This window comes from Amblyraja radiata, chromosome 13, assembly GCF_010909765.2.
Source record: "Amblyraja radiata isolate CabotCenter1 chromosome 13, sAmbRad1.1.pri, whole genome shotgun sequence".
NCBI lineage: Eukaryota > Metazoa > Chordata > Chondrichthyes > Rajiformes > Rajidae > Amblyraja > Amblyraja radiata.
Genome location: NC_045968.1, coordinates 48,912,584 through 48,936,724, shown reverse-complemented (window position 1 = coordinate 48,936,724; position 24,141 = coordinate 48,912,584). Strand labels below are relative to the sequence as shown.

At 42.1% G+C, this 24,141-nt stretch overlaps 1 protein-coding gene across 3 annotated transcripts in view; it reads left to right on the top strand.

Annotated features, from left to right (window-relative positions):
• The window catches only part of LOC116979990 (very long-chain specific acyl-CoA dehydrogenase, mitochondrial-like), an 81,940-nt gene that overhangs the window by 33,798 nt on the left and 24,001 nt on the right, over positions 1 to 24,141 (top strand). For 2 of the 3 annotated variants that reach the window (XM_033032020.1, XM_033032019.1), the window contains 6 exons: positions 2,245 to 2,443; positions 8,401 to 8,505; positions 11,293 to 11,379; positions 12,236 to 12,298; positions 12,979 to 13,080; positions 16,130 to 16,227. In XM_033032020.1, coding sequence (XP_032887911.1) covers positions 2,245 to 2,443; positions 8,401 to 8,505; positions 11,293 to 11,379; positions 12,236 to 12,298; positions 12,979 to 13,080; positions 16,130 to 16,227 — 654 coding nt within the window. The remainder of the gene's footprint in view (positions 1 to 2,244; positions 2,444 to 8,400; positions 8,506 to 11,292; positions 11,380 to 12,235; positions 12,299 to 12,978; positions 13,081 to 16,129; positions 16,228 to 24,141) is intronic. The other variant, XM_033032021.1, reaches the window with a different exon arrangement.

The following is a 24,141-nucleotide window of genomic DNA, read 5'->3' as shown; positions in this document are numbered from 1 at the left end:
TTTCGACAAGATCCCACAGAAGAGATTAGTGTGCAAACTTAAAGCATATGGTATTGAGGGTTCAATATTGATGTGGATAGAGAACTGGCTGGCAGACAGGAAGCAAAGAGTAGGAGTAAACGGGTCCTTTACACAATGGCAGGCAGTGACTAGTGGGGTACCGCAAGGCTCAGTGCTGGGACCCCAGCTATTTACAATATATATTAATGATCTGGATGAGGGAATTGAATGCAACATCTCCAAGTTTGCGGATGACACGAAGCTGGAGGGCAGTGTTAGCTGTGAGGAGGATGCTAGGAGGCTGCAAGGTGACTTGGATAGATTGGGTGAGTGGGCAAATGCATGGCAGATGCAGTATAATGTGGATACATGTGAGGTTATCCATTTTGGTGGCAAAAACAGGAAAGTAGACTATTATTTGAATGGTGGCTGATTAGGAAAAGAGGAGATGCAACGAGACCTGGGTGTCATGGTACACCAGTCATTGAAAGTAGGCATGCAGGTGCAGCAGGCAGTGAAGAAAGCAAATGGTATGTTAGCATTCATAGCAAAAGGATTTGAGTATAAGAGCAGGGAGGATCTACTGCAATTGTACAGGGTCTTGGTGAGACCACACCTGGAGTATTGCGTACAGTTTTGCTCTCCTAATCTGAGGAAAGACATTCTTGCCATAGAGGGAGTACAGAGAAGGTTCACCAGACTGATTCCTGGGATGGCAGGACTTTCATATGAAGAAAGACTGGATAGACTCGGCTTGTACATGCTAGAATTTAGAAGATTGAGGGGGGATCTTATAGAAACTTACAAATTCTTAAGGGGTTGAACAGGCTAGATGCAGGAAGATTATTCCCGATGTTGGGGAAGTCCAGAACTAGGGGTCACAGTTTAAGGATAAGAGGGAAGTCTTTTAGGACCGAGATGAGAAAATCATTTTTTACACAGAGAGTGGTGAATCTGTGGAATTCTCTGCCACAGAAGGTAGTTGAAGCCAGTTCATTGGCTATATTTAAGAGGTAGTTAGATGTGGCCCTTGTGGCTAAAGGGATCAGGGGGTATGGAGAGAAGGCAGGGATGGGATACCGAGTTGGATGATCAGCCATGATCATATTGAATGGCAGTGCAGGCTCAAAGGGCCGAATGGCCTACTCCTGCACCTATTTTCTATGTTTCTATGTTTCTATGTTTCCACTAGCAGTTGACACCTAGAGCAGTGGATGCAATAGATGAGGTTGGAGGAGGAGCAGGTGAACCTCTGCCTCACCTGGAAAGACTGCTTGGGTCCTTGGATGGTGTCGAGGGGGGAGGTGTCGCTAATGAAGGAAACGTTCATGTATACTAGGTGCAAGCAAGTGGGACTAGCCTGGTTAGACAACGGTTGGCAGTGACGAGTTTTGCCAAAGGGCCTGCTTCTGTGCTGTTTCCTCCATGACTTTACGACTCCATGATTTTCACTCTCCTGGATGTTGGAATGTCTGCGAGCTCTCTGGACAAACTGCAAAATGTTTAGTATCTCCTGTACTCTTGGCCGGCAGAGAACGGCAGTGAAATCAATGGCCACTGCGATTTTAATAACTGATGGCAACACTGCAGTTGCAAGTGTAGATGCATCTTTGCTAGGACCTCATCACTGAAACCGATTATTCAGTGTGTTGTATATTACTGATGTGTAGGGAGGAGAATGCCTTGGAACACCTTTAGTACACCCTACTGAGCAAATTTCTCCCACTTTTCCCTGACTCCCTTTCACAAGAGGTTGACTTGCTTTATGAATCCTCTCTACATTCTTCCTGTCACGCTGCACTCTTAAGGGAATCGTTACCAACAACCCATGATGAGGAACAAATGAGTCCTAGTCCTTCAGGCAGATCCAATTTAAACTGATTCCCATAATAGTGTCTACGGGCACTTCAATATTGTTGCTGATGAGGGCAAGGGAGAAGAAGAACTACAAATAATATTTATGTTCATAATATATAAGTGGCGAATTAGGCCATTCGGCCAATCAAGTCTACTCTGCCATTTAATCACGGCTGATCTATCTTTCCCTCTCAACCCCATTCTCCTGCCTTCTCCCCATAGCTCCTGTCACCGTACTAATCAAGAATTTTTAGCAATATACAATAATTTAAAATAATTATTATATGTGGAGAATCCATTCTTTTTATTCCATTTAGATGTTTCCTCACAAAATCCCCTGTTGCCTCAGGCAAAAATAATCATCATGTTGTCATTGTTTTGGTCCAGTGGTCCTCCTGAAAAGAAGATGGGGATCAAGGCTTCAAACACATCGGAGGTTTATTTTGACAATGTGAAGGTGCCGGCAGAAAACATGCTGGGCGAGGTTGGAGGAGGGTTTAAGGTAGCCATGAACATATTGAACAATGGTCGATTTGGCATGGCTGCTGCTCTTTCCGGAACAATGATTGGTGCAATTTCCAAAGCGGTGAGTATAACATTGCTGCATTACTAATCGTTTGTGTGCAGTAGGCTCACAAGTGGAGCGGCACAGTGGCATAGTGGTAGAGTTGCTGCCTTACAGCACCAGAGACCCAGGTTTGATCCTGATTAAGGATACTATTTGTGAGGAGTTTGTACACTTTACCCATGACGAAATGGGCTTTCCCCGGGTGCTCCGTTTTCCTCCCACACTCCAAAGACATACAGGTTTGTAGGTTAATTGATGGGTAAAGATTCCCAAGAAATCCTACAACTTCCTGGCAATGGCCACATCTCATTTTCATCCACATGAGAAATAATTTTCTGGACTTCAGTAAATAAATTGGAGACCATTCTGATTATTCTTCAGTAACAGATCCTTCCGCCATCAGTTGTAAATTCACATCCAGATCTCTCTGGATCAGTTAGAAATCGTGAAGGAATTGTATTGAAACTCAGCTTTGTCAGAATGCCGTACTGAACTGTTAATAACATGAACTTTTGTGGCACCTCTAAGTACTTGGTTCTGGCTGAATTTATAAAAATGCAATTAATACATTATTTTGTTGTTAAGAAATCATAATGCTGCAAAAAAAAACCAATCAAATTGTTGCAAGTAAAGTAAAACTCCAAAAAGAAAATGACGGTATCATAAAATTAAGGAATTCTTACAGTGCAAGATGAGATGATTTAGCCTTTCGAGCTTATACTGGTTTGTATTTCAGAAATCGCTTCTGTTCCATTTCCCCACCATTTCTCCATTGCTTTACAAATTATTCCAAGTGTTCACCAATTCAAAAGAAGTGCCCAGCATCAGGTTTTGGTTGAGTATATACTTTGGATTTAAAAGAGCAAATTTTATAGTTAAAAACATGCTTTCCAAACAAAAATCTGAAGTTTGTTTAGTAACCAGAAATTTAAATTGGATGGGTCAGAAACTAAAAAGAAAGATTGTAAGAGTGTATAGCCATGGTCTTCCCTGCTCCTGTGACATCCACTGTGTCTCATGGTCCACTAATGGAAAGAAAGGTCAACACTTCCAGAGTTTAATACTGCATAATTATATTGGAGAGGAGAAGCAATATAGGGCGGCGCACACTGGTGACTGTGTGCGCGTGTCTGTGTGCGCATGTCTGTGTGCGCGAGTCTGTGCGGGTGTCTGTGCGCGTCTGTGTGCGCGAGTCTGTGTGCGCGTGTCTGTGTGCGCGAGTCTGTGTGCGCGTGTCTGTGTGCGCGAGCCTGTGTGCGCGTGTCTGTGTGCACGTGTCTGTGTGCGCGTGTCTGTGTGCGCGAGTCTGTGTGCGCGAGTCTGTGTGCGCGTGTCTGTGTGCGCGTGTCTGTGCGCGTGTCTGTGTGCGCGTGTCTGTGTGCGCGAGTCTGTGTGCGCGAGTCTGTGCGCGTGTCTGTGTGCGCGTGTCTGTGTGCGCGAGTCTGTGTGCGCGTGCCTGTGTGCGCGAGTCTGTGTGCGCGTGTCTGTGTGTGCGTGTGTCTGTGTGTGTGTGTATGTAATAATAATAATAATAAAAAACTTTATTACGGACTCAAGGTCCAGACAAGGGGCAACATTACATTAAAAATGCATTGCATATCAAATATCATAAATATATATAAAATCATGGTATATCACATAAAAACATCATAATTTATATTTAACAAAAACCCATAATACTTAAGTTAAAAATCAAGATTAAAAGATGATCAATGTCCTACAACGAGACAACGTTACCAATGTCTCCACAGCTGGGATTCGTAGCGTGGTAGTGCTAACCCTTATGTTTGTCAAGGCCACAATAAGCACATTTTTAGAGTCATTTATCCTGCAAATGAATTTATACATGTGTGTCTTAGGATAGCTTCTAAAGTACTGACTCCTGCAGCCACAAACATATTACTGGCACTACACCATCTAGGTTGCCTTAGCAGTGTTCTCATGGCATCGTTATATGCCACCTTTAGTCTCTGCATACTTGTCTTTAAATAGTTCGACCACAGGTGCGCAGTTCAGAGGGGTGTGCAGTATGCTCTAAATAGCGACATCTTCACCACATCTGCACACGCACCAAATTTACGCAAGAGGATATTTGCCTGTACATACAGCATGCGTCGTTGCCTATAAATATCCTCATCATCTGTCATTTGTTCTGTAATAATATGCCCTAGATATTTTATCTTATTACAGACACTAAGATTGTTGTCAGACAATTTAAAAACAGGATATTTTAGACATTTATCCTCTTTGGTTCTACAGACCATAACAGCACTCTTACTAGCATTATATTTAATGTCATGTTCCACACCATACACAGAACATATAGTAAGGAGCTGCTGGAGACCAGCGCTAGATGGACTAAAGACCACAAGATCATCTGCATACATAATATGGTTCACTAAAATATTACCAATCACGCACCCAGTGTTACAGGCTTTCAATTGTTTAAACAGATCATCAATATATAGATTAAAAAGGACTGGGGACAAAATTCCCCCTTGTCTAACACCATTGCTAACCCCAAATGGGGCTGAGACCCTATTGCCCCATTTTATTTGCATAGTGTGGTGGGCATACCAGTAGGCCAGAATTCTAACAATGTATTCAGGCACCCCTCTTTGACTCATTTTACCAAACAGCTTTCTGTGATTAACACGGTCAAAGGCTTTGGAAGCATCAATAAAGCACATAAGGATTGAAGAGTTTTTGCCTAATCTCCTTTAGGGCATATATGCATAAGTCCGTGCCATGTTTAGCTTTAAAGCCAAACTGGTTATCTGTGGAGTTAACAAACTAATTTATTCTATCCAGCAGAACTCTTTCTAAAACTTTTGACAATATGCTGGCTAAAGCTATGGGCCTGTAATTATTTAGGCTGCCTACTTTACCAGCTTTGTCCTTAATGACCGGCACTAACAGGACAGACAACATTGAGTCTGGTAACAAGCCATGAATCATAAAGCCAGTAAAACAAATAGCTAGGAGAGGAGCTATCCTCATACTCGCATACTTAAGATGTTCAGCAGAGATATGATCCAAGCCACTTGCTTTGTTGTTGGACAGCTTGTTCATGGCATGATACACCTCATGTGACATAATCGCCATCGAGTCATTACTCTCAATATTTTCCACCCTATACAAGTCACCTTGGACACATTTGAATAAAGTGCTATAATGCTGTCGCCATAACTCCGCGATATTAGCTGTTCCGGAGATTCCATCTACAGTACATGGTAGAGATGTTTTGCAACTGCTAAGAGCTCTCACTTCCTTCCAAAAATCTGTAGCATTGTTACTTAGCAGCTTCTTAGCCATGGAATCAGCCCTCATAGCTTGCTCATTTTTACAGATGAAGCGAACACCATACTTATACCTTGCATTAGTGAGCTTCTTGTGCTCAAACACAGGCCCCTGTCTGGGCCTACCTGCCATAGCCCATGATTTGGTGGCTTCACGGGCTTCAGTATGATACTCAGCTACATACTTATTCCAGCCAGGTCTGATGTTATGTGTCTTATTTTTATGCTTGCAGTAGGGCTTACTGCCTACATATAAAGCGCTTACTATATCATTATACATGGAGCAGATATCTCTCCCATGCTTCATATCTTTACAATTAACATTACTACATATTATTGCATCTTTAGGTAAATGAATATTGCTTAAGGATTTATCTGTATGGGCATAATAGGCTAGGATGTCTTCCTTTGTAAGCGTTGACCAGTCCAGTTTTTCTGTATTAAAGCTATTTCTATCTCTGGATACCACAGGAATATGTTCAATGTTTATTGTCATAGCAACAGGTATATGATCAGTCATTGCTGCCCCGTACAGAATGCTCATACACCCCAATGAGGCATGTGCATCAGCTGTACTGATACAGTGGTCCAGCAATGATGTGGTGTGCCAGGCCTCACTAATATAAGTATAGCTATCTGTAGGTAAAAGCATTTTGCTTGACAATATTAAATTATTATCTTGACAGAACTGAGCCATATGATTGGCAAATAATGTTCCTATCTGAGATATCTGCATTCATATCCCCAATGACATATACACTACAATAATTATTGTTTTGAATGAAAGAATAGATGAAAGCAAGTCTATTTAAATATTCATCCTCATTCTGATGGCATTCATAGGGTGTATATACATTCAGGATAACAAATTCCTTGTTGTTGTGAGTAAAGTGTATTGCAATGCACCAGTCAACATCAAGCCGAATCACATTTATTGATGAGTCAAGCTTCTTGTTCCATAGAATAGCCACACCACCTGGTATCCTACCTCTGACTATTCCCATGCCAAGGTCAGTTGTAGACTCCCCAGCCCCATGAAAGTTGTCATTGAGAGAATTGAGTTTGTCCAAGTCTTGCTTCGCTAAGAATGTCTCTTGCATACATAGTATGTCACAGTTCTCCAGGAGGTTGTCAACAACTGAGCGGCGAGCTTTATCCCCTGCGCTCTGGCCCAAACGCAGGCCACGACAATTGTACGATAGTACTCGAATGTTCATTTAGCGAGACTAGTGAGTGCCCCTAGCACCAGCAGGTATACTCATTCCCCCCGCGGCAGGCGCGGTGATTGATCCGATGGCTCCAACCCTGTGCGGCTCGTAATAACAATATCCAATGCTGACCCTTCTGGCCAGAGCTCCGGATTGTACATTTCGCCAACCTCATTGCATTCCGCAGATACTTTAAATGAACTGTATCTACTGTGTACAGTGTCAATCTTTTGACAGGTAACCTCACGGCCAAGTTTTTCATTAAGATAGACAGATAAAGTTCTGACGTCTAGATCCGGTGAAAACTTGGAGGCAAAAACACTCACCAGCTTAGTCTTAATCATTTTGATGTTGCCCACAGCTCCGGTACCAATAATAGGCACAGCGTTACTGGATTTCTTCCTCTGCCCGGTGGACAATTTTGGCTTACCCAACAGTGTCTGGGTGTGTGTGTATGTGTCTACATATGTATGTGTGTGCACATGTGTGTCTGTCCATGTATGTGTGTGTGTATGCCAGTATATATGTCTACACCTGTCTGATTATGTGTGTGCGTCTTTGTGTGTGTGTGTGTGTGCGTGTGTGTGTGTATGTGTCTGTATATATGTGTGTGTGTGTGTGTGTGTGTGTGTGTGTATGTGTCTGTACATATGTGTGTGTGTGCGTGTGTGTGTCTGTATATAAGTGTGTGTGTGCACGCATGTGTGTCTGTCTATGTATGTGTGTGTGTGTGTCAGTATATATGTCAATGCCTGTCTGTCTATGTGTGTGCATCTGTGTGTGTGTGTGTGTGTGTGTGTGTGTGTGTGTGTGTGTGTGTGTGTGTGTGTGTGTGTGCGTCTGTATGTGGTTGCGCGCGCACACGTGTGTGTATGTGTCTGTGTGTGAGGAGATGGGGAGTGGTTCTAGGTCATAGATATTCCACTATACTGGATGGTAATATCTTGCTGGGGTGCAGCACGAATAACAATGAGAAGTCCAAATGGACTGGGCAACGCTCTGACAACCAGGCTGCCAGGGGCTGGATATAATTTTCACCCGACTCAACAGGAAATTTACTTAGCCTAATTTCAGCATTGGATAGTGTCCAGCTCCATTTAGCACCTCATTGCCCAGTGCCTATTCACCACAGATATGTTCCCGGTCCCCAGGATGTTTTGCATCATTATGTAGGCTTACATCGTACCAATTCCACACAGATAGATGGAGTTATGTACAGAACAATGGTCGCATTGGGCACACACATATTTAAAGTTAATGAAGTGAAGGATTTGTTGAAGTGATTAAACAATAAACATTGGTGGGAAAGTGAAGGAAATATTTTTATTACAGCAAGATTAATCATGCTTTGCTCCAGCACCAATTCCACTGTTAAATGATTTCCCCTGGTGCATAGGGCTAGAGCAATAACATCTGCTTGCAATGTTGTGTTTACCTGATGATACCCTTTTACATTTTCTTTTAATAGGTGGACCACGCTACCAATCGAACACAATTCGGTGACAAGATACATAATTATGGTCTCATCCAAGAGAAAATTGCTACCATGGCTATGCTGCAGTATGTAACTGAGGTAATACATTGCTCAGCACCATTGGTCCCAAAGCATTCTAGTTACACATTTGATGATGACTCTATGTAGCTGACCCAAAATCGAGGGCCCCACAGATTCAATCAACACAGCCAGGCATGCAGCAAGCGATTGGAATAATCTCAAAAACCTCGGAGAGGAAAATTAAGTTTGGTTCCGAGCACAGTGCTGAAGCTGTTAGTGCTGCTGCCTCACAGCTCCAGCCACCTGGGCTTGATCCTCATTTTGGGTGTTGTTTGTGTGATGCTTACGTTCTTCCTGTGATCACGTGGGTTTTCCCCAGTGCCATGATTTTCCCCTCACATGCCAAAGATATGCTGGTTGGTAACGTGCCCCAAGATCACAATAGAAATGGGCACATGGTGAGTTGATGGGGAAGCAAGAGGAAAAATGGGGTTAGTGTAGATGGTCTCTGATAATCTGTATGGAGGTGCTGGGCGGTATGTCTGTTTCCATGCTGTATGCCATTCGACTTAATGAAAGAAATGAGGCATTAAAAAAAATAAGTGTCGTAGAAACATAGACATTACTTGACCGTGACAAGTCCTTTGCTCCTTGTAGCTACTTCATGCAATTAAGGTTTTGGCTATTAAGGATGGCACAGTGACAGATCAGGTAAAGACATACTCCAACATGGCACTAACTTAGACTTAGACTTAGAACCTTTATTTGTTATTCAGACCTTTCGGTCTGAACGAAATGTCGTTGCCTGCAGCCATACATGTAATAATAAACAACAAAACACACAATAAACACAAATTAACATCCACCACAGTGAGTTCACCAGGCACCTCCTCACTGTGATGGAGGCAAAAATCTTAGGGTTACTGTCTCTTCCCTCCTCTTCTCCCTCTGCGCTGAGGCGATATGTTGTTACCCCACCGGGCGATGGTAAGTCAGTCCCGCGGCTTACCGAGCTCCGCGAACGGGCCGGTTCAAGCTCCGCGGCCCGGGGTGGTCGAAGCTGCCGACCTCCAGTCCAGCGGACGCAGCTGTTGCCGCGGGAGCTCCGGAAAACAGGCACCAGCCTGTGACCTGCGAGCTCCCGACGATGTCGTCCACTGGCCCGCGGCCGAGCCCCGGATTCAGGTCGCCGCCGCCTCAGCTACCGGAACACCGTCTCAGCCCCGCGCCGGGCCACCACAGCCACCGGAGCACCGCCTCAGCCCCGCGCCGGGCCGCCTCAGCCACCGGAGCGCCGTACCAGCCCCGAGCCGGGCCGCCCTCATGGGAGCGCCGTACCAGCCTCGAGTCGTGCCGCTGCCACTAGAGCGTCTCAGCCCCGCGCCGGGCCGCCCTCACCGGAGCGCCGAGTCACTGGAGCGCCCGAACGCCGCCACAGCTCGAAGTCGGCCAGCCTCGCGTTGGTGAGTCCTGGCTGGCTCTACCTCCGGAGCCTCGAGGTCGGTCGCAGGTTGGAGGCCGCCAGCTCCGCCATTAGGCCTCAGCGCAGACGGAGGCAGAGAAGGGGGATACGACAAGAAAAAGTCGCATTCCCCTGAAGGGAGAGACAGAAAGCCCTGTTTCATCCCCCCCCCCCCCCCCCCACACCACACATAACACAACCTGAAATGTAACTAAACAAGACATAAAAAAACAACACAAAAAAGTAAAAACAGACGGACTGCAGGCGAGCCGCAGACGTTCAACAGCGCCGCCACTTCCGTAAAGATTAATAATCTTTAGTTCAACTCAAGTTCGACTCTGACCTCTGGTGTTGTCTGTGTGGAGCTTGCTAGTTCTTCCTGTGACCATATAGGTTTCTCGTAGGTGCTCTGATTTACATCCATGGCCATGGAAATGTGCAAGTTGACAGATTAATTGGCAGCTGTAAGCTACTCCTCATGTATAAGCGGTTTGTAGGAGAGAGAATCGTTTATAGGAGTATAGATTGATAGGGTTACTCCGTGAGCTGGCCTAGATACCATGGTCTAACTGGTCTTCTTCTCTATCCTGAGGAATATGAGTTCCATATCATTTAATGTCTGCAGCTGATTCAAATAAGCAGCAAAGAAAATCCCTGTGGTACGAAGCTCTGAAAACCTTTGAGGCAAAGTCACTTTTCCCCCCAATTATACGACATCACATCAAAGTACATGCAATGTCATTCACCCATCATCAGGGAGGCGGTACAGGAGCCTCAGGTCTCGTACCAGTAGGATGAGGAACAGCTTCTACAATTATACCGTCGCATTGCTGAACTCGGAGTCCCGCCGATAGATTCCTCCGGTCCCTCCGTCCCCATTGTTTAATTATTCTGTATTTTTGATTATTCTGTATCCTGTTTTTTTATTTATTTATTTAAAAAAAAAATTTTTTTTTTTTAAATTACTATATTGCACTACTACTATGGACTGACGCAAAACTGCTTTTCGTTGTACCCATACTCAGTATTTGTGCAATGACATTAAAGTTGAATTGAATTGAATTGAATTGAATTGAATATACTGTTTTCATTTCAACTATCAATTTTATATACTCTTGCCATCTGCCTTGGAGACCTAGTCCATAGATAGATAGTTTCCCCATTGGAATAACATTTCTATAGATTAATATATAACATTCGATATAAAATCTGAATTTAAACAACTGAACCAAATTAATTTTCTAATGTATTTTTAAATGTATATTTCTAGTAAGTTAATCAAGCGTATAGAGCCAGCTATAGATCTATCATTTAAAAAGATACCTGCAGAAGTTAAAGAAATAAAAATAAAGTTATTCCATGGCAACATATTTTCTTACTGAAGCTGGTGTGTATTTCTACAGTCAATGGCTTATATGGTCAGTGGTAACATGGATAAAGGTGCGACTGAGTTCCAGATTGAAGCAGCAATTAGCAAAATCTTTGCTTCAGTGAGTATTGATATAGTTTAGGGATTGTTGTTGTGATTGAACCTTGTGAGTATTTTTTATTACTAATCATACTGTGCAACTTTTTGCTTCCTTGATCCAGTTTCAGTCTATTTTAGTTTAAAGTCTCTGTGTTTAAAGTGCCTGGCCAGACAAGCTGGTCTTATGATTTGTGCCTACAAGTTAACTTACTGTAAGTTCTGTACCCACCACTAAAAGTGCATTCACATCATTGTGGGAAGATACTGAGAGATCTCAACAATGCATCCCAAACATAAGAGGAAAAACTAAAGGAAATACACATCTCCTAAGGAGACCTTGAGTATTCAAATAGATTTTAGCATTTTGCAGCGAGATTGCAAATGGCAAATACAGAACAAGAAAACAAGTTAGCACAATCTTTTTTTTGATTTTAACATTTCATGCTTTCTCTGGAAAAAAATTAAATGCATTCAATATGTACATTATATGGAATATTCACGAAACAATTGACATTGTTTGTAGTAGATTATTTAGATTTGGATGATTGAGAATAACCATAGTGTTTGGCCAATAAGAGTAATTGGATTAAATATAAATTTTAGATGGTTATTACTCTGGTCCTTTGCAAAGACACCCCCTGTCTCCACCCTTCAATGCCCAACATCCACATGCACCCACCCGGGGGTGGGGTCCCCCTCACCACCCCTTTCCCAGCCCTCAGGACGATGAATGCAATCATTTGGAAATTATTGCAGAAAATCTGTTGAGATGGGGATGGGAGAAATTATTCCAATTAACAATTTTCCCAAGTTAAATAGCTATTGACTGAAGAAGGAGATGGATTTTCAATCCATTTATCCTATTTATTTTTCTACAGGAGGCTGCCTGGTTTGTGACTGATGAATGCATCCAGATCCTGGGAGGCATGGGCTATATGCAGGTACTTTAGGTGTTGCATGGCCTTTATCAATGGAATGCAGGAATGCACTGTGAAGGAACTGTGGAATTATTACAAGCTAGAGTAAGAGATGCACGAACAGTATAGCCAAAGTTGTGGGATTTAAAACAAACTGCACAAAAATGTATAAACGGAAACAAAAGGACCATGAATATGCTTTTTGACCCTTTGAGTCTGCACCACCAGTCATTACAAACGTGGCTGATCCTTTGTCTCAATACCAATTTCCCCCCTCTCTTTCTCCATAGTCAATGATGCATTTTGAGTCTATAAATCTATCCATCTCCTTCTTAAATACCTGCAGCAACTTTCACCACCTTCTGTGGTAGAGAATTCCTCAGGTTCACCAAGCTTTGGGAGAAGAGGTTTCTCCTCACCTATTCCTACCCTTTAGCCTGAGACTGTATTCGCTGGTTCTAGACAGTGGAAATATCCTTCCAGTATCCAGATTGTCAGTGTCAAAATTATGTATGTACCGTTTAACGAGGTCTTCCTTCATTCTAATTACTAGTAAACATACTGTTTTAAAAATCTTCAAACACAACCCGTAATATCATATTAATATTGAGGATTTAGAACCTATAGAAAGTAGTAGTAGATTGTTAGTATGTTATCTACCATATATGCCTCTGTACTAATGTTTGCTTATTGCAATGCTGCAGGAAACAAATATAGAAAGAGTGATGAGAGATTTACGCATCTTCCGTATTTTTGAGGGAACTAATGACATTCTACGATTATTTATTGCACTAACTGGCATTCAGGTATGTTCTGACTGCTTTCTGTGTAATATAATAACATTACACCAAATGCTAATATAGTTCCTATCCAAATATCACTTTGCATTTTTCTGCATTGTCTAACGATAAAAATGTTGTGTACTTTGCATGTACTTATTTATCCAGTAGATTATAAAACACTTGCTTCTCCTGGTAATAGACACAAAATGCTGGAGTACCTCAGCAGGACAAGCAGCAAAATCTGAAGAATCTGAAGGGTCTCGACCCAAAACATCACCCAATGCTTCGCTCCAGAGATGCTGCCTGTCCCGCTGAGTTACTGCAGCATTTTGTGTCTGTCTTCGTTTCAAACCAGCATCTGCAGTTCCTTCCTACAACATTGTCTCTCCTGTTTGTCTGCCTTGTGACACACAGTCCTGTGTCAAGCCATTAGGAGGTGAACAATTTCATTAATTGATTCTGATTATTTTTTGAAGCACAATTTATTTTATTTTTTGATTGTTATTGCATTAGCTGACTTGATTCTCCCACTATAGCGTTATTTGTCACTGGTTCAACAGGATTACTTAAGCCTCTCCACTATCACTGCCATTGAAGTCCTTTATATGCTCCTTTTATTTTATGCCCCCTTTAAGGAATAGAATTTTCAATAACATTTAGTGCTTCTGTTTCTATCCAATTACTGTTCAATGGACCAAGTCACTCATATTTACTTAACACATAGAAGTTAGACCCATTGTGTCTATGTTATCTCCCAGGTTCCCACTGGTAAGTGTGGATGTGATGGGCCAAATGGCCAGTCTCCATGTTGTATGTCTCCATGACAATACTTTCATTCCCTTTCCCATCCTTCTTTCTTGTAACTCATCCTCCCAAGTATACCCATTAACGGGCGGCACTGTGGCGCAACGGTAGAGTTACTGCCTTACAGCGCTTGCAGCGCTGGAGACCTGGGTTCAATCCCGACCACGGGTGCTGTCTGTACGGACCGCGTGGGTTTTCTCCGAGATCTTCAGTTTCTGTCTACACTCCAAAGACGTACTTGTATGTAGGTTAATTGGCTTGGTGTATCCCTATTGCGTGTTAATGTGTAGGGATCGCTGTTCGGAGTGGACTCGGTGGGCCGAAGGGCCTGTCTCCGTGCTGCATCTCTAAAAACTAAAAACTAAAATTAAATGCACCATTTGATCCTCTTACCACCCACCTAAACTAAGGAAATTTACAGCGGCCTAACAATCTCAGTGGGTCAGGCAGCATCTGTGGAGGGAATGGACAGATGATGTTTCAGGTCGGGACCGTTCTTCAAACCTTCCTCCACGAAACAAAGGTAGATTGTTTTTGAAGATGACATAAACTTGAAAATGTAAAAGCAAGAAACTGTAGATGCTGGTTGACCAACGAAAGACACAGAGTGCTGGACTAACTCAACAGGTCAGGCAGCATCCCTGGAGAACAGGGATAGATGACGTTTCGGTTTGTCACTTATAACTTGAGAAACTGGTGGAAAAGAGAAAGCAAGATTGTTCAGTTATAACATTCTATTGCATGTCAATAGTGTCAAATCTCTGATAATAAATTGATCATCCTTATTATCAACTAACAGTAGACACCAACTTGTGGAAGTCTAAAAGTCAAGTCAATGGAATGGAATGCTATTTATTGTCATTCAAACCTAGGTTTGAATGAAATTACATTTACTACAGTTTTTTACATTACAAAAACACCCAAGACCCACACTTAACACAGTTTACATAAACATCCATCACAGTGAGTCTCCAACACCTCCTCACTGTGATGGAAGGCAAAGTCTTATCCTCTACCCTTTATTCTTCACCCGCGGTCCAACTGCAGCGTTGAGGCGACCTGGGGCCCAGATGTTAAAGCCCCCCGCTTGGTAGGATGGTAAGTCCTGTCGCCATTTAGCCATGCCGGGTGATGTTAGGCCCCAGCTCCGTGTCCTTTAAACCTCGCGGATCAAGCAGACCAACCAGCGGTCCAGCAGTCCAACTGCAGCGTCTAGGCGAACTGGGGCTCTGATGTTAGAGCCCCCGATGACGATGATAAGTCCCCGTGGTCACTAACCCGCACCGGGCGATGTTAGGCCCCGCTCCGTGTCCTTTCAACCCCGCAATTCCAACGGGAGAAGTTGCCGTTGCGGGAGCTCCGAAAACCAGTCTCCCCCCAGGGACCTGGAGCTCCCGATGTTCCTGTCCACTGGGCCTGCAGCCGGAGCTTACGATGCTCCAAAGTCGGGTCGCAGCCGCGCGCCACCACAGCTCTCCCCGCTCTGAAGACGGTCAGCTTTGCGTTGTCAGGTCCGCAGGCTCCGCGACTGGAGCCCTCAGGTTGGTCCCGGCCGGAGTCCGCCGACGGCTCCTCAGTGTTAGGCCCAACGACACCAGAGACCCGACAGGGAAAAAGTCGGGTCCCCGTACAGGGAAGACATTAAACGGTTTCCCCCACATCCCCCCCTCCACCGCCCCACATATACACAGCTAAAAAATAATAAAAACTAAGCTCAAAACATACATTTAACAAGACAAAAATAAAAAAAGATGGACGACTGTAGTCGAGCCGCTGCCGTTAGGCGCCACCACCAACCAAGTCAAGTCAAGTCACTTTTATTTATATAGCACATTTAAAAAACAACTCTCGTTGGCCAAAGTGCTTTACATTGGTATAAGAATAGTATAAAAAACAACAATGGTTCATAGATTAAATACAAACATCACTACATATATATAGCCCTCGCTCAGAGGACGTCAAGAAAGGCTTGGGAGGAGAGATGAGTTTTAAGTCTCGACTTAAAGGAGTCGATGGAGGGGGCAGTTCTGATGGGAAGAGGGATGCTGACTAGAACAAACAAGTTAAATAATGATCTGAAGAAGGGTCTATCTACACAGGATAATGATTTTTGTTTTTCTAAAATAGCAAAGTTTCAACTTCCATTATTTCAATGTTATTAATGGAAGAAGTAGATAGTATGAACGGTATATTGTTTATTCGGTACATTCAGAATGGAATATTTCTGATGTTTTATTCAGCAACATATCTCCATCTGCTCCTGTAACAGAACACTGCGAATTACCTGAAGAGACTGCAGGCAATTGTGAAGAATCCATTCGCTGAACCCGGAACTCTAATGGAACAAGTCATAAAACGAACTAAGCGGTATTGTGAATTCATCTGGAATACCCCAAGAGTTTAGAGTTTAATAACCCAAGTCAAGCCACAGACGTGGTTGGCTTCTTCTTCTTGCGAATGAAACATAAACCAAAGGAATATTTAGATCTCAAGCCGAGTGTTAAGCAGCCAGGTTGTTGTCCTTGCGTCAATGTCCGCCAGGCCCTGAGCATTTGGTGGGTGGTAGAGCGGGCACCCAGAGATGATATGTTTGGCTGTCTGTTGTTCTGCTCCGCATTCACAGGCTGGGCTCTGGCGGAGCCCCCATCTCCACATGCTGGCATTGAAATGCCCAACTCCAGTACCAAGTCTGTTGAGCTTTACCCATGCTCCTCTGGAGAGGTCAGACCCTGGACAGCTTTTATCTGGTGATGAGATGTAGCTGGGAAATGGAGATGAGGTTGCCTTCCACTCCTGTGACCACTTGGTGGCTATCCAGTGTGCTTTTGTCTCAGTTGGCTGGATGGATGCTAGGAGTTGTTTTCCATGTGTTGGCGTTTAAGGTAGATACAAAATGCTGGAATAACTCAGTGGGACAGGTCACATCTCGACAGAAGGAATGGGTGACATTTCAGGTTGAGACCCCTCTTTAGATTGAGAGTCAGGGAAGAGGGAGACTAGAGATATTAAAGGGTAAGGTGTAAAAACGACAGATGAAAGCAGATGATCAAGAAAATATAGAATGGTTCATTGTTGGCAGAGGGGAAGGTAACAACGAAAAAATAATCAGGAGGACAGTGAAACTAGTCAGAGAACTAGGATGGGGGAGGGCTGGAGAGAGATGGAAAGTACTGGTTACTTAATCAGAATCAGAATAGTACTTTATTTGCCAAGTATGTTTTGCAACATACGAGGAATTTAATTTGCCAAGTCAATCATATAAAGAAAAAGCACAGATCACCAAAAACACATTTTAACATAAACATCCACCACAGTGACTCCTTCACATTCCTCACTGTGACGGAAGGCGAAATAAAGTTCAAGTCACTTCCTTTTGTTCTCCCGCGATCGGGGGCCTCGAGCCCTCCGTTGACGGGACGATCTTGAGTTCCGTAGCTGGCGGCGTTTTCCCCCCCCGCATCGAGGCGATCAGCTCCTACATCGGGGGGATGTTGTGTTCCCTGCTGGACGATCGAACCTCCCGTCGGGGCTGGTCGAACCTTCTGCAACGTTGGAGCTCCCGACTAGCCTCTCCCAAGACTGCGAGCTCTTGATGGTACGTCCGCAGGCCACGGTTGGAGCAATCCCAGGCAAGGGATCAGCTCCGATGTCAAGTTCGCGATGTTAAGTCAGTGGTGGGGCTCACGACAGTCCGAGGAGGCCTCCAGCTCGTTGCCTATTTCCATCACTCCATAGATACTGCTGCACCCGCGGAGTTTCTCAAGCACTTTTGTCTGCCCTGCAAACTCTTGTTCTCCATGACTTGTTCAATGCCCTTTTGTAATTATCTATTAATTAAACTTTTTATAATGGGAATACTTTTTATAATTTTGTATAAATTCAAAACGCCTGTTACTGATTCCAACTACGCTGAGTAAAACAAAATCCTCTTGCTTCCCTGATATATTTTTGCCAAAAAATTTAGTTTATTGACCTACTTTACAGGACACATAGTTTTTCATCTCCTCTGTGAAAAGCTCACATCCTCTATTAAAAACGTTAAATAAGTCTTTTAACCACCCTCTATTACAAAGAAACCAATCCTGATATTTCCAGCCTCTCCTTATAACTGATGTTTTGTGGTAACGTCTTGGAGAATCTCCTGTACATCTCATCTAAGGCCTTTACCCTTTACATAAGAATATAAGAATAGTCTAGATATACCTCCTGTTTCAAATGTTTCCTGGAAGTAACAATATACAGTTTCAAATGCACTAACTGTGCCTGGAAATGGACAGTTGACTGTTCAGGTCAACACTTTTGATTTGGTTTTGATGAAGGGTCACAATCCAAAACATCTACTCTTCCCTCCATAGATGCTGAGTTCCTCCGTCAGTCTCCTGTGCCTCTGTATTCTAATGCATGACCATAATCAACCATAACCTCCTCTGTTACCTATTCAACGAATGCCATCAAATTTGTTCACTGCAATTAGCCTTCAGTAAATTCACAAAGTTTTATTGCTTGTTGGTGGCAAGAGAGATTACAGGACTAATAAGGGGAGGCAATTTAGGCTGCACAACTAATTAATGCAAATATTTTCTTACAATGTGAATTTGTTAACAAGGACATCTATTGTGTTTGTGTGGGGCCATGTATCCCATGACGTGCAAAGGTATTCTACAAAAGATCCGACAGCACTAGTTTGCAGGTCCAACTGGAGTTCATGTGGCCACTTATGTTCTCTTTCTTATATCAAACATAGCTTTAAATGCAACCATTTAAAATTTCCTTCAAATTTGTGAAGTTTTCCTACAACCTTCTCAAAAACCGTGACTGAATAAAAAGGAAAATGTAATCTCTTTTACCTGTCTTCCAATCTCCATATATGTTGTCCTTCGCTTTTCTCTTATTGCCAACACTTTCATGTACAGTACTTCTCCATTTACTCACTTTTCTTCTAAATTCACATTTACAAACCTACACCTTCCTCCTCCATCCCTTCTGCTGCAAGTATATTGTCATTTATTCCTGTTGGAATCAACGCACTATTATCTACCCCCGAATATTACTTGCCTCCCTAACCCTTTTTTGCCCCCTACAGTTGGCAGGTTGTTACAGTACATTGTCACCTCATAGCTATTTCATGGACTTTGGTGACATACTCAAAATGTAATACCATCACTTCACCCTGATATTTATTTTTCAGCTATGTATAATTCATGCCAGGCAAAACATGTTTGAAGAAGGGTCTCGATCCAAAACATCACCTATTCCTTTTCTCCAGAGATGTTGTCTGGCCCGCTGGGTTTCTCCAGCTTTTAGTGTCTTGATTTGTGTATGTGGCCCGACTTTGAGATAAAACAAGACAAAAATATATCAATCACAACGATTATCGTTGGATTCATTTATAGCTCGGTATTTCTATATTTAGTCATCTTAATATACTTATTATATGCTGATGATATTCTTTTATATATTACTAATACACAAACGAGTATACCCACCTTATTAACACTAATTGAGGAATTCGGCTCTTTTTCAGGATATAGAATAAATTGGAATAAAAGCGAAATTATGTCTCTAAAACCACAGGATGCGAGACATTTACTAAAATTCCCTTTCAAAATTGCAACAGAAAAATTCAAGTATCTGGGTATTCAAATTACGAGAAGACACAAATCATTATTTAGCGCCAATTTAATGCCACTATTAAATAAACTGAATGATATGATTAAATTTTGGAAAACGCTCCCGCTCTCATTGATAGGTAGAATTAACGCTATAAAAATGACTTTCTTACCACAATTAATATATTTGTTTCAAGCGATCCCAATATATATTCCAAAATATTTTTTTTTTTAAACTAGATTCTACTATCACTAATTTTATATGAGATTACAGAGCACACAGAATTCAACGAAAGCATTTGTGTAAACCTAAAGAAGTTGGGGGCTTATCATTACCTAACTTTACGTATTACTACTGGGCAGTGCATATTAAGAACATAATGTACTGGTTGGATAGTTCCACTCACCAGTCGGAGTGGATAAGAATGGAGAAAGAGGAGTGTTTCCCGTACAATATAGGAACAATCTTGTTCTCACCGATAAAATTGAATAGTATAATATATAAGAAGAACCCAATTATTCACAATACAATAAGAATTTGGAAATAAATAAAATTATCCTTGAAATTAAATAATCTATCAGTACTAACCCCACTATTGAACAACCCTGCATTCAAACCATCTCTTATCGATAAAACATATAAACAATGGGATAGACTGGGGATTAGGAAAGTAGGAGATATGTATGAATTGGGCAAATTGTTATCATTTCAACAATTAAAATTAAAATTTAAACTGAAGGATAATCAATATTTCAAATATATACAGATATGTGACTTTATGAAGAAATATACACATAGATTTCAAATTATATTTTTAGACCCTTTAGAAGAAGCAATGAATATTAAGGCTGATTCACAAAAACTAATATCATACCATATAACAACCATATAACAATTACAGCACGGAAACAGGCCATCTTGGCCCTACAAGTCCGTGCCGAACAACTTTTTCCCCTTAGTCCCACCTGCCTGCACTCATACCATAACCCTCCATTCCCTTCTCATCCATATGCCTATCCAATTTATTTTTAAATGATACCAACGAACCTGCCGCCACCACTTCCACTGGAAGCTCATTCCACACCGCTACCACTCTCTGAGTAAAGAAGTTCCCCCTCATGTTACCCCTAAACTTCTGTCTCTTAATTCTGAAGTCATGTCCTCTTGTTTGAATCTTCCCTATTCTCAAAGGGAAAAGCTTGTCCACATCAACTCTGTCTATCCCTCTCATCATTTTAAAGACCTCTATCAAGTCCCCCCTTAACCTTCTGCGCTCCAGAGAATAAAGACCTAACTTATTCAACCTATCTCTGTAACTTAGTAATAAATCATACTTTTATAATAATATATTAAATAGAGAATTACCCTCAACAGAGGCACTAAGAGAAGATTGGGAACATGAACTAATGAGAAAGATCCCGAAGGATAGATGGGAAAAGTATCACATAATTGTTCCATTAGTGAAAGACATAATTTAATTTAATTTAAATTATTACATAGACTATATTATTCAAAAACGAGGTTGAATAAATTTTACCTAAACGTCTCTCCCAGATACGATAAATGTTTGTTTCAAAATGCTAATATAACACATTCATTTGTAGGATGTATAAAGTTGAATACATTTTGGAGCGATATATTTGATAGAAACATAGAAACATAGAAATTAGGTGCAGGAGTAGACCATTCGGCCCTTCGAGCCTGCACCGCCATTCAATATGATCATGGCTGATCATCCAACAAATATATACTTACATATATATATTATATATATTATTAGATATATTTACAAAGCTTTTCAAGTCAAGAATAGAACCTAATACGGAATGGATTATATTTGGAATAATAGTAGAAGATATCAATTTAAATAAGGACCAAAATATTTTTTTAATTATGGGTTAATAATCGGAAAGAAATTGATACTTAAATTTTGGAAAAATACAGCAATTCCAACTGTTAAAATGTGGATTAGGAATATGATGGACATAGCACGCCTTGAAGAAATGAGACTCCGACTAATAGATAAATATGACCAATTCTTAAGGAGTTGGTCTCCTTTCATCGACTTTTTGGAATCATGTGATGCAGCGGTGCCGTAAAGATTGCTGATTTCAGGTCAGGTCGTGGATAGATCTACATCTCCGAATAAAGATTTGAAAATTTCTCTTTTAAGGGTCTTTTGCTCCTATTTCTACTTTCCACTTTTTCTTTTCTTATACACACACTTCGTGTTTTTCTATTTTCTACTATCTATTTTTCCTCTTTTTCTCTTCTCCAAAAAAAAAATATAAAAAAAAAAAAAAAAAAAAGACTTTATGAAATGCAATAAAATGCAACCTTCCAGGTAGGGTGGGTTTGGTTTGCCAGGTCTTTCTCAGCAATAACTCCGGGCCATATCATTGAAAGGTAGTTATTGCTGAATACCCTTCAGTTGACCTCTCTCCACCTACTTACTTCATTCAGAGACACAAAGTGTTCGTAAGTGATAGGAGCAGAATTAGGCCATTCGGCCCATCAAGTCTACTCTGCCATTCAAGCATGGCTGATCTAAGTCTTCTGCTCAACCCCATTCTCCTGCCTTCTCCTCATAACCCCTGACACCCATACTAATCACAAATCTAACTCTGCCTCAAAAATATCCACTGACGTGGCCTCCAAGTGGCAATTAATTCCACAGATCCACTACCCTCTGACTAAATAAATTCATCCTCATCTCCTTCCTAGAGGAACATCTGTTTGATCTGAGGCTATGACTGGTCCTAGACTCTCTCACTAGTGGAAACATCCTCCCCACATCCACTCGATCCAAGTCTTTCACCAATCGATGTTTCAATGTGCTGGAGTAACTCAGCGGGTCAGGCAGCATCGTGGAAGAGCATGGACAGATGACGTTTCGGGTTGGGATCTTTCTTCAGATTCAAGATGGAGAGGTGACAACAAGGTGGACAGGTTGGGACCTTTCTTCAGAATTCCAGCAGAAATTATCCAGTGACACAAGGTTGTGTAATCATATATATGAGCATTACAATGAGACTATTTTGACAGATATTTTTGATTCCCTCTCTGAACTAATTGGTCATTTGGAAGAACCATTCCAGCTTACATTGTACTGGCAGTTTTTGAAGACTGTCTGCTAACTAAATGATAAACATGAGCAGATAGAATCAAACAGCATGGAGACAGGCCCTTCAGCCCAACTTGCCCGCACCGACCAACATGTCCCAACTACAGTAGTTCCACCTTTGATGAACAACGATGAACAAAGTAAGAGCAGTCATGGCCATTCAGGCTCTTCAGCTGCTCTGCCATTCAATATCACAACTAATAGTAAGATTAAACGAGAACTTACCAGTTTGAAGTTTGATCTGTATTTTATGAGGAGTTACAATGAGGGATTACGTGAAGACCCCGTCCAGCACGCATGCGCGACATACTTCAAAGCAGCGGTGTGGAATCACAGAAACAACACAATAATTGAAATAAACATAGTAAAGATAAGGAGAACTAAGTTACCAGTTGATCTCTATAATTGAGGGTGGGAGCGGAGGGCACGTAATCCCTCATCGTAACTCCTCATAAAATACAGATCAAACTTCAAATTGGTAAATTCTCGTTTAATCTTACTATTTTACTTCGGAGTCACGTGAGTGACTACGTGAAGATTTTAAAGCTCTGTGATTTCAAACCGTGTAACAGTTCATACTTCACTCGCTGCCGAAGTCATCCAAGGGAGGAAGTATGTTATCGTGATCAAACATGAATCTGTTTATAAAACAATAATGGTATTTATTTGAAAACAATAACAAAGAAAATAATGCTCCCCCGGGCTTAAATTATATGTTTGCAGAGTCTAAAATTCTTTCTGCAAATAAAACAGGTTCTGCTAACGGCTTGTCGTAGAACGTTTGAAAGGTTCTTTCCATGGACCACCCCGCTGTTGCCAGGATGTGGTCTAATGGCACGTCTATTCTTTTAGCCGCCGACGTGGATGCTGCCCTGGTGGAGTGAGACGTGTAAATGTCAGTATCCACTCCAGCAGCTCCCAGTACCTGTTTGAGCCATCTAGAGATGGTTTGGCTCGACACCCGACCATGTGGTTTTTTTGTGGCTGACCCATAGAGCTTGTTCTCTCCCTCGGGAATCTTTAGTTGTGTTGATATATAGTAGTAGGTGAGTCATGACACATAAACGGGGGTCAGGTGGGTACGCCCAGAATTCCATAATAAGACCTGAAGTTCCTGGTCTGCTCTGTTTTACCAGCTCCTGAATGGTGAATGTTATTTGGTCTGGTGTTATGACCATGTTGCCCAGTCTGAATAAGTAAAGGGACTGGACCCTTTGTGCTGAGACTAACGCCATCAGCATGACCGTTTTCAGGGTTAGCTGTTCCAGAGTGAGGGATCTGGCTGGTGACCATCCCCTTAGGTATGTCAGGACAACACTGTCATCCCAGATCTTGGTATACCTAGGTCTAGGGGGGTTTGAATTGAAGATCCCTCTCATTAATTTGATCATCAGCGGATGAGACCCTATGGCCTGTTGTCCTGGTGCCTGTCTTAGGTAGGCTGACAGTGCACTTCTAGCACAATTGATAGCGCTATAGCTCAGACCTTCATCATGGTGAAGGCTGGCCAGGAACTCCAGTACATTTGTTATGATGGTTGATGAGTA